The sequence below is a fragment of the Fukomys damarensis genome, unplaced genomic scaffold (assembly GCF_012274545.1).
Source record: "Fukomys damarensis isolate Sample0158 unplaced genomic scaffold, DMR_v1.0_HiC HiC_scaffold_14, whole genome shotgun sequence".
NCBI lineage: Eukaryota > Metazoa > Chordata > Mammalia > Rodentia > Bathyergidae > Fukomys > Fukomys damarensis.
Genome location: NW_022900926.1, coordinates 13,844,371 through 13,854,932, shown reverse-complemented (window position 1 = coordinate 13,854,932; position 10,562 = coordinate 13,844,371). Strand labels below are relative to the sequence as shown.

The 10,562-nt window shown below is 36.4% G+C and overlaps 1 protein-coding gene across 1 annotated transcript in view; it reads left to right on the top strand.

Moving 5' to 3' along the window:
* The window catches only part of Rab32 (RAB32, member RAS oncogene family), a 35,839-nt gene that overhangs the window by 5,213 nt on the left and 20,064 nt on the right, over window positions 1–10,562 (top strand). Inside the window, exon 2 of the mRNA XM_010626678.1 lies at window positions 5,068–5,109. Within this exon, the coding sequence (XP_010624980.1) occupies window positions 5,068–5,109 (42 nt within the window). The remainder of the gene's footprint in view (window positions 1–5,067; window positions 5,110–10,562) is intronic.

Below are 10,562 nucleotides of genomic sequence, written 5' to 3'. Positions count from 1 at the left end.
TAGGTTGTTTTCTCTTGCTGTGCAGAAGCTTTTTAATAAGAAGACATCCCACTTGTTGAGTTTGTTCTAGTTCATGTGCAACTCAGGTTTGTTCATAAAATATTTTCCCATGCCAATATCTTAGAGTTATACCTAAGCTCTCTTCCAGCCAGGTTACCGTTTCTGTTTTAATCTTTAGATCTTTAATACATTTCAATTTTAGTTTAGTGCACGGTGAGAGATACAGGTCTAGCTTTAATATTTGGCAAGTTGAAACCCAATTTTTCCAACAACATTTATTAAAGAGACTATCGTTCCTCCAGTCAGGGTGTTTGGCTCCTTTGTCAAAGGTGAGGTGACTGAGTGTGTCTGGAGTTGTTTCTGCATCTTCTAATCTGTTCCACTGATCCTCAGGTCTGTTTCTGTGCCAGTACCGTGCTGTTTTTAGCACAGTAGCTTTGTAGTACAGTTTCAAGTTGGGGATTGTGATACCCCCACCTTGTCTTTGTTGCCTAAAATTGCTTTTGCTATTCTAGGTCTCTTTTTGTTCCAAATGATTTTTTGGGTTGTTTTTTCAAGGTCTTTGAAGTATGCTGTTGGAATTTCAATTGGGATTGCATGGAATCTGTATAGCAGTTTTGGAAGTCTAGCCATTTTCACTATACTGGTTCTTCCTACCCAGGAGTAAGGCATGTTTTTCCCTTTTTATTTTTTTTTTATTTTTTGGCACTGGGGATTGAACTCAGGACCTTGTGCTTTCAAGGCAGGCAGCTAAACCACTGAGCTAAATCCCTAGCCCTCCATTTTCTGATACCCTCTTCAATCTCTTTCTTGTTTTCTTTTCTTTCTTTCTTTTTTTTTTTCAGAGTGCTAGAGTAGAGTTTTCAGAGTAGAGGTCTTTGATTTCTTTCATTAGGTTGATTCCTAGGTTTTTCATTTTTTGGAACACTATCATGAAATGAGTTATTTCTCTAGTCCCTCTTTTGGTGAGTCTGCTGTTTGTGTACAGGAAAGATACTGATTTTCGTGTGTTGACCTTGCATCCAGCCACTCTACTGAATTTGGTTGTTACGTCTAGAAGGTATTTGGTAGAGTCCTTGGGGTTTTCTATGTAGAGTATCATATCATCAGCAAATGATGACACTTTAACTTCTCCATTCCTTTCTTTGTTCCTTTTATTTGTTTCTCTTGTCTAATTGCTGTGGCTAACATTTCCAAAACTATATTGGACAAGAGTGGTGATAGAGGACATCCTTGTCTTGTTCCTGATTTTAGTGTGAAGGATTTCAGCTTTTTACCATTTAGTATAATATTGGCTGTTGGTTTTTCATAGATGGCTTTTATCAGATTGAGATAGAGACTGTCTACTACAATTTTGTATAGGGTTTTTATTGTGAATGTGTGTTGGATTTTGTCATATGTTTTTTCTGCATCTATTGAGATGATCATATGTTTTTTTCCTTGGCTCTTTTAATGTAGTATATTACATTTATTGATTTGCATATGTTGAACCCTCTCTGCATCCCTGGGATGAATCCCACTTGGTCAGGGTACATGATCTTCATGATGGCCCTCTGTATTCTGTTTGCCAGTATCTTTTTCTTTTTATTGAGTTTATTGGTACAATCTAGGTATACAATACAGTAACATTCATCATTGGGATCCTTTACCTTTACATAATAGGTCTTGATTCTCATTTTTCCCCCTTGTCCCTACCCTCCCTTCACCGCCTCCTCCCCTCCCCATTTACAAACACTTTATTTCCATTTTTTCAGTTTCTCCTATTTTTTTTCCTATCCCTTATTACCTTTCCCCCCACCCTTCCCACTTTCCCTACACCTTTAACCCTTTATTTCCTATTTCACGTTATTAATTATCTCATCAGGATCCTATGTACTATTACAGTTTTTCACATCAGAGAAACTATTAGGTATTTCAGTTAAAGAAATCTCTCTCTGTATGAACATTAAAAATAGGGAATTCTAAAATAAAACTAAAAAGGAAAATAAAAGAGAAAAGGCAATGATGTAAGATTAAAATAATCCTTAATTCTGAAGATGAAAATGGTCCCTTAACATATTTAAATTGCTTCTTGCTCTTGTAGTCTTATCTTATTCTTTTTTTCATTATTTAGAGAATACTTTATTAGTTTCTGTAATCAAATCCACATAGATATGACCTTACATGTTTAGTACAATGCATTACCCCTGTACAAATGGAAAAAAAATAAAAATAAAAAAATTAACATTTCTAGACCAATATGGCTGTCCATTTCTGTACAATGCCATCTCAACACAGTAAATTGGCATAACTTTTTCCAAAGTTAACAGCACTGTTTAAGGTTCCCAAAATTCAATATAAGTATGTTATGCATCAATAGCAGCAACAGCTTTTCCAGGTTCTGCAGTTATCTGAACAAAATTATAGACATTCAGCACATTCTATTAAAAACAAAACAAAACAAAACAAAGAAAAGAATAATATACAGAAAACAGCAAAGTTCTATTGCTGTTGTGGTACCTGGCACCTTTTTTTTATTAGCATCTTAATCATCATCTGGAAAGAGAACATTCTAGAGTAATATCATTAAATATAGCTCTGATAAAGCACGGTCACTACTATGTATCATAAAGCAGGTACAAGATATTTTACACTCACAGAGGTATGATACAGTACCTTCCTACATCAATACTACTAGAATCAGTTTTGGTTTGAAATTTGCTTTGCCTGCAAATAAGATTGCTACCCCTGTTTTTTTCTGGGCTCCTGTCACATGGAGAATTGTTTTCTATCCTTTCACTTTCAGTCTATGGGCTTCTTTTTGTAGTAGGTGTGTTTCTTGTATACAACATATTGTTGGATTTTGCTTCTTATTCCATTTTGCCAGTCTATTTCTCTTGATTGGTGAGTTGAGGCCATTGACATTGATGGTTATGACTGATATGTACTGACTTATTATTGACATGTTATTGGCCTTTTGTTGACTCTTTTTACTTTTTCACCTTCTCCTTTTAGTTTCTTTTTCTTACCTATTTGATTTGCTTTGTTGGGCCTCATGGTGTTGTTGCCTTCATTGTGTTTTTCTAGGATCTTGTTTAGAATTCCTTGTAGTGCTGGTTTGGTATTCATGTAGTTTCTCAGATGTTCTTTGTTGTGGAAGTATCTTACTTCCCCATCCATTTTGAAAGAGAGTTTTGCAGGATACATCAGTCTAGGTTGGAGGTTGTTCTCTTTTAGTACTTGAAATATCTCATTCCAGGCCCTCCTTGCCCCAAGGGTTTGTGTTGAAAAGTCTGCTTTGATTCTGATGGGCTTTCCTTTGCATGTGATTTGTTTCTTTTCTCTTACTGCTTGTAGTATTTTGTTCTTCAGTTGGGTTTCTGGGATCTTCATTATTATATGCCTAGGTGTAGATTTTTTTTTATTGTAGCTAGTTGGGGTCCTATATGTCTCAGTTATCTGAATGTCAAATTCTTCCCCTCTGTTTGGGAAGTTTTCTGTCATTAATTCTGCGAACAGCTTTTTTAAATCATTTGTATTTTCTCCTGCTACTTCATGGATTCCTATCAGTCTTATGTTATTCTTCTTTGCATCATCTAGGAGTTGTTGGATTGATTTCTCATGATCCCTTACTGTTTTTAAGAGACCTCTCTTTTCATGGTCAATGACTGCAATCTTATCTTCTATATCTGAGAGTCTATCTTCGCATTCTTTTACTCTGTTATGTACACTTTCAATGGAGTGTTTAATCTCCTGGGTATCTGTTTGAATCTGTTTTCTGGATTCCATTTCTTTCCTATGTTGGGCATTCATTTTTTCCATTTCTTTCTTATGCTGGGCCTTCATGGCTTCTATCATGGTCCTGAGCTAATCTATTTTTTTATCAATTTCTACTGTAGAGTCTCGAATCATGACTTCCATTTTGCTCACTATCTCTATAGTTATCTGGGAAATTATTTCTGTTTTGAATTTTTCTAGAGACTGATTGATCTGTTTTGTTACTTCCTGTGCTTTGAGTTCAGGGTGTCCTGGTGGTTCACCATTGGCCTTTTCATCCTCATTTGCCCTACTGTTTGCCATTGGTGAACTGGAAGTCTGTCTTTGTGTCTTGCTTAAGTGTTTTCTCATTTTTATTTTTGCTGTCGGGCTGTCCTTGGTTTAATCTCTGGGTTATCACCCAAATCTTCCTGATATAGTTGCATCCTACCTTCTGAGTCTCTAATGACCCACAGACATTCTCATCTTCATAACATCAGAGAAAACAGCTCATCAAATCAACCACAATGCTTTATCCCAACTGATACAATCAGCAACACATTAAGATCAAGCACAACTTGGAAACTGACCACCTGTGGTAGTCATTAGTCTATCACCCTTAAATAATTTGAATTAAACTGAAATCAAGAAGCAGTTCAAAACTTGTCTGCTGGGAACAAAATTTCAATATAGTATATTTACCATTTAATGGCTCAGACAGAGTGAGGACACAAGACCCCTGATCTCAGCTGATGGCTGAACCCCATGACCCAGACTGACCTCAGGCTACAAGGCCCAGATTGAGCTCCCCAACCTTCTGAATGGTTGAACTCCACACCTGTCTATTACAGGTTTCCCGCTCCCATTCTTTAAAGATGTTCAAAGTTGGAAACTCAGAAACATACCCTTTATGACCACCTCTGCCTCTGCAGAGTGGGTCCAAAGATTGGCACAGTCAGGAAGTCTGAGAGTGTGCGGTGTGTGTGTGTGTGTGTGTGTGTAAGGGAAGTTATGGGGGTTCAGGGGTTCCTGCGCGGCTATCTTCCTTGCACTGAAGAGATGGCACCTGGGGCGGGAGAAGGCATGGCTCTCCTTCCCGCGGTGGATCAGGCCCAGGCTTCCTCAGTTTACCAGTATCTTATTGAGGAGTTTTGTATCTATGTTCATTAGGGAATTGACCTATTGTTCTCTTTTTGGGTAGGATATTTCTCTGCTTTTGGGATCAAGGTGCTGCTTGTGTCCAGGAATGAATTTGGGAGTATTGCTTCCTTTTCAATTTCACTGAAGAATTTAAACAGTAGTGGGAACTGTTCTTCTCTAAATGTCTTGTAGAATTCAGTAGTGAAGACATCACGACCCAAGACTTTTTAGTTGGTAAGTTTTTAATTACGTTTTCAATTTTGTTGATTGATATTGGGTTGTTTAGAATTTTTAGGTGATCTTTATTCAACTTTGGTAATTTATATGTATCTATAAATCTGTCCATTTCTTCTGTGTTTTCCATCTTATTATCATATAGGTTCTCAAAATAGGTATTTATTATCCACTGGATTTCTGTGGAGTTTGTTGTAATTTCACTTTTGAATCCTAATTGCATGGATTTGGATCTTTCCTTTTTTTGATGCAGTTGGCTAAGGGATTGTCATTTTTTTCTTTCTTTTTTTTTGTACTGGCGATTGAACTCAGGACCTTGTGCTTGCAAAGCAGAAGGTGGAACCACTGAGCTAAATACCTGTCCCAATTTTGTTTATTCTTCTGAAGAACTGACTCTTTGCTTCATTGACTTTTTTTTTTTTTTTTTTTTTTTTTTTTTTTTTTTTTTTTTTTGTATTGTGTCTTAGTCTCCATTGCATTGATTTTTGCCTCTGATCTTTATAATTTCCTCCCTTGTATGAGCTTTGGGTTTGTCCTGCTCTTTTTTCTAGAAGCTTGAGGTTCAGCATTACGTTGTTTATTTGAGGTTCCTAATATGAGTATTTACTGCTATGAATTTCCTTCATTAGACTTATTTTCATTGTGTCCCATAGATTCTGCTATTTTGTATTGGCATCGTCATTTAATTATAAATACTTTCTGATTTCTTCTTTAATTTCCTCTGTGACCCACTTGTTATTCAGAAGAGAGTTGTCCGATTTCCATGTGCTTATGAAATTCTTGTGGTTTCTATTACTATTAATCTCCAATTTCATAGCACTATTGTCTGATAATATACAGGGGATTATTTCAATTCCTTTACACTTATTTAAACATATACTGTGAGCAAGAACATGGGGTCTATTTTGGAGAACAACCCGTGTGCAACTGAGAGGAATGTGTATTCTGCTTTTGTGGGGTGGAACACTCTGTAACATCTGGTAAGTTAATTTTTTCAAGAGTTTGATTGAATTCTCGTATTTTATTGTTTATTTTTTGTCTAGTTGATCTTTCTATTTGTGACAGTGGGGTATTGAGGTCCCACGCAGCTATTTTTTTCATTAAATTTATTGGTATATTTAAGGTAAATGATACAGTTACATTTATCATTGGGATCTTGTACCTTTACATGATGTATTGTGGTTTTCATTCCTTCCATCCCCCTGCCTTCACACCCTTAACCCCTCCCTATTTACAAAGGCTTTGTTTCCATTTTTTGCTTTTTTCATATTTTTTTCTTTTCCATTATTTCCTTTCTCCTACCCTTCCCACATTCCCTTCCCTTTTAGATATTTTCTTCCTATTTCACACTATCAATTATACCATTTGAACCTTATTTACATTTTTAGTTTTCACACCAGAGAAACTCTTTGGTATTTACTTAAGTGTGTCCTATTTATTTCACTTAAGAGTATGGTCTCAATGGGCATCCATTTAACTATGAATGACTCTAGTTTCTCATTCTTCATGGTTGAATACTACTCCATTCTATAGAAAAGCCACATTTCCTCAGTAACATGGGAACTTGCACAAAGAATCAACAACTGGGATCTCATCCTATTAAAAAGCTTCAGCAGTCCAAGAGAAACCACCAGCAGAGCTAAGATACAACATACAATGTGGGAAAAAAAAATTTTACCAGTTGCTCCTTAGATAAAGGACTACTATCTAGAACATAAAAAGAACAACAACAACAAAAAAATCAGACTCTCTAAATATAAAGACCCAATTCAAAAATTGGCATCTGAAATGAACAGACATTTCTCAGACAAACAAGTAAAAGCAGCAAATAAATACATGAAAAAATGTTCAACATCACTGGTCATTCAACAGATGCAGATGAAAACCCCACTACTATTGTATTAGTGATTATTTGATTTTTCATGTTCATTAGTATTTATTTCATATAGTTGGATGCAGTAGTATTTGGTGCATTTATATTTATGACTGTCATCTCTTCCTCTTAGATATTTCTATTTTCAAGGATGTAGTGTCCTTCTTTGCCTCTCTTAACTAGTGCTGCTTTTAAATCCATTTGATCTACAAATAGGATAGCTACTCCTATTTATTTGGGGGTTCCTGTCACATGGAGTATTGTTTCTCACCCTTTAACTTTCAGACTGAGTTTTTTTTTTAATTGTGTTTCTTGTATGCAGCACAATGTTGGCTCTTGCTTCTTCACCCATTCTGCCCATCTATTTCTTTTGATTGATGAGCTGAAATTATTAATATTGATGGTTATAACTGATATGTATTGACTTATCCTTGTCATGACTTTTTGTTTTTGTTGGATTCTACCCCTTTCTATTTGATTTCTTGTCGTGCCTGATGGATTCATTCTGCTGGGCTTCCTGGGGCTGTGATCCTCATTGTCTTTTCCTAGGACATCATTTAAAATTTTTTGGAGTGCTGGTTTGGTATTCATGAAGTTCCTTAGGTGCTCTTTCTCCTGAAAGTATCTTATTTCTCCACCAGTTTTGAAAGATAGCTTTACAGAGTACATCAATCTGAGTTGGAGGCTTTTTCTTTTATGGCTTGAAGTACTTCACTCCAGCCTCTTCTTGACTTGAGAGTTTGTGTTGAGAAGTCTGTTGTAATTCTACTGGGCTTTCCTTTGTATGTGATTTATTTCTTTTCTCTAATGGCTTATAGGATTTTGTTCTCCTATTGGGTTTCTGGAATCTTAACTATTATAAGCTGAGGTGTAGTTTTTAAAGTTTTTAATCACAGCTAGTTGGAATTCTATATGACTCACTTATCTGAATGTCAAATTCTTTTCCTCTCCTTGGGCATTTTTCTGCCATTACTTCTGTGAATAGTTTTTTTTTAATTTAAATGTCATTTGCACTGTCTCCCGTTTCTTCATTGACTCTGATCAGTCTTATGTTATTTTTCTTTGCACCATCTAGCAGCTGCTGGATTGATTTCTTGTGGTCCCTTAATATTTTTAAGAAATTTTTCTTTTTGTAGTCACTAATAGAAATCCTGTCTTCTATATCTGATATTATGTCATCACATTGGCTTATTCTGATGCATAAACTTTCAATGGAGTTTTTAATCTCTTTGATATCTCTTTGTATCTGTTTTATGGATTCTATTTGTTTCCTATGCTTGGATTCAATCATGTTCCTCAGCTCTTATACATTTTTTAAAATCTATGTCTTCTCTAGAGTTGTTAATCATGTCTTTCACTATGGACACAATTTCTGTTGTTATCTGAGAAATTATTTCTGATTTCATTTTTTCCAGATCCTCTTTCATTGCAAGTTCAGGGAGTCCAGGTGGTTCAGTATCAGATTGTTCCATCTCATTGCCCATGGAGCTGCCTTAGGTGATCTGGAAGTCCTTTTCTGAGACTTGTTTATCTGTCTTCTCATTTCAATAAATGCAGCCTGCTATGCCTTTGTTGAGGTGACTTTGCTCACCTAGTGGGCTTCAATTCTCAGCAGTCCTCAGAGAGGACTCTCTGTTGCTCCCCACTGAGCCATTTCCTGGGTTCAGAATGGTGGCCTTCTAGATCCCTGTGCTGCCCTGTTGCTAGGCAGGGTTCTTGCTGAGGCCTGGGCACACAAGGGATGGTTCTTGTCATGCCTCTGGCTGGGGTTTGCCCACTTGGATAGCTGTTTTGTGGGACGGGCCCTGGCTGGGTCCTATACTCACTTCTACTATTCTAGCCCATGAGGGCTTCTTGCTGGAATCTGTGTGCACTTACAAATAGTATCTGCACAGGCCTCTAGCTATGGCTTATGCCTGACCTCTTGAGATCAGACAAGAAGTACAAGAGTCAGAAAATCAGAAATTGACCTCAGACTACTCCTCTAAATTCTCTCCCCTTTTGCTGGTGAAAGGTCAAAAAAATGGTCAAAGTACAAAGCCAAGAAGGTAAGCCAAGTCTTGGGAGAGTCTGTTGTTTGGTTAATATTCACTCATCAAATTGAGTATCTGCTTCAAAGATGATGAGAATCTATGTTACTACAGTGAAAAAGGTGGGGTCACCGCCTGGCTTTCCAGTGTGGAGTGGGACATGGCGTGCTCAGTGCGCATGGCATTGAGGTGCCACAGCAGCTACCACAGCCCAGGACACCACAGAGGAGGAAAAAGTAGACTTGCAGCTCAGCCTGGGAGAGTGGAAAGAGTAGGTGATTTTTAAAGTAAGAAATCAGTATTATTAGATCTTAGACAAAGTAAGGGAGAGGGAAGCGGGAATTCCATGCAAATGCCCTGAGGTAAAAGAGGAAAACAGAATTAATTTCAATATTGATAGGTAAAGGCATCATGTATGGGAATAGGATCTTTGAGAAGCAGCTAAGAGCTGCCTTACCAAGTTTAAACCTCAAACTCAGTTTCAAGTGTAACCACTAGTGAATTTTCTTTCCTTTTTCTATAAGGTATAATTGATATGGAGTTTTTTTCACATATTTAGTATCTAAATTTGGATGAGTTTGGGCATATTTGTACATTCATGATGTTGTCACTCCAATCAAGTTTCCAAATATATGCACCACATCTAAAAACTTTGCATTCCTTACTGTATGTATGAATTTTTTGTAGGGACAGTAATGTGGGAGTAATCCTCTCAATGTATTTTGAATAGTGCTCAGCACTGTATTGCTTTGGTGTAGGTGCACTTTTTCTGTATAAGTGTGTACCTATAAGTGTATAAAACTCCTTGAAAAGAATGTAAGAAACAAGCTTCATTTACACTGCTCTTGGCAGTTATTTCTTGAATTTGAAATAAAAATCACAAGCAACAAAAAAACTAGACAGGCGGGATTACATCAAACTAAAAAGCTTCTGCACAGCACAAGAAACAAAGGGGAAAGGCAACCCATAGAGTTGGATAAAATATTTGCCAGTCCTCTGTTGATAGGTTAATGTAAATATATAAGAACTAAAAAATACATAAGAATTTCCTCAAACTTAATGAAAAAAGTAATAGCTCAATTTAAAAGGGAATAAATGCTTGAAATATATATTTACTCAAGTGAACATACAAATGACTCCCAGCTATATGAAATGTGCTCAGTTTTACTAATTATCAGGGAAATGCAGATGGAAACTACAAGGAGACATCATACAACATCTGTTAGAATATCTACTATAATAAAAAAAAGGTAATAGGTGTTGGTAAGATTGTGGAGAAACTGGAACATTTATATGCTGTTGATGCCAAGTTAGAATGGTATATTCACCATGGAAACATTGTGCAAGATTTTTAAAAAACTAAAAATAGAGAACCACATGATCCATCAATCTCATATCTATGTTTGTATCCAAAAAACTGAAATCAGGATTTGAAGGTATATCTATCCGCACTCTCCTGTTCATTGCAGCATTATTCACATCAGCCATGATATGGAGGCAATCCAAACGCCAATCAATAGATGAAAAATAAAGAAAATGTGATATGTGTG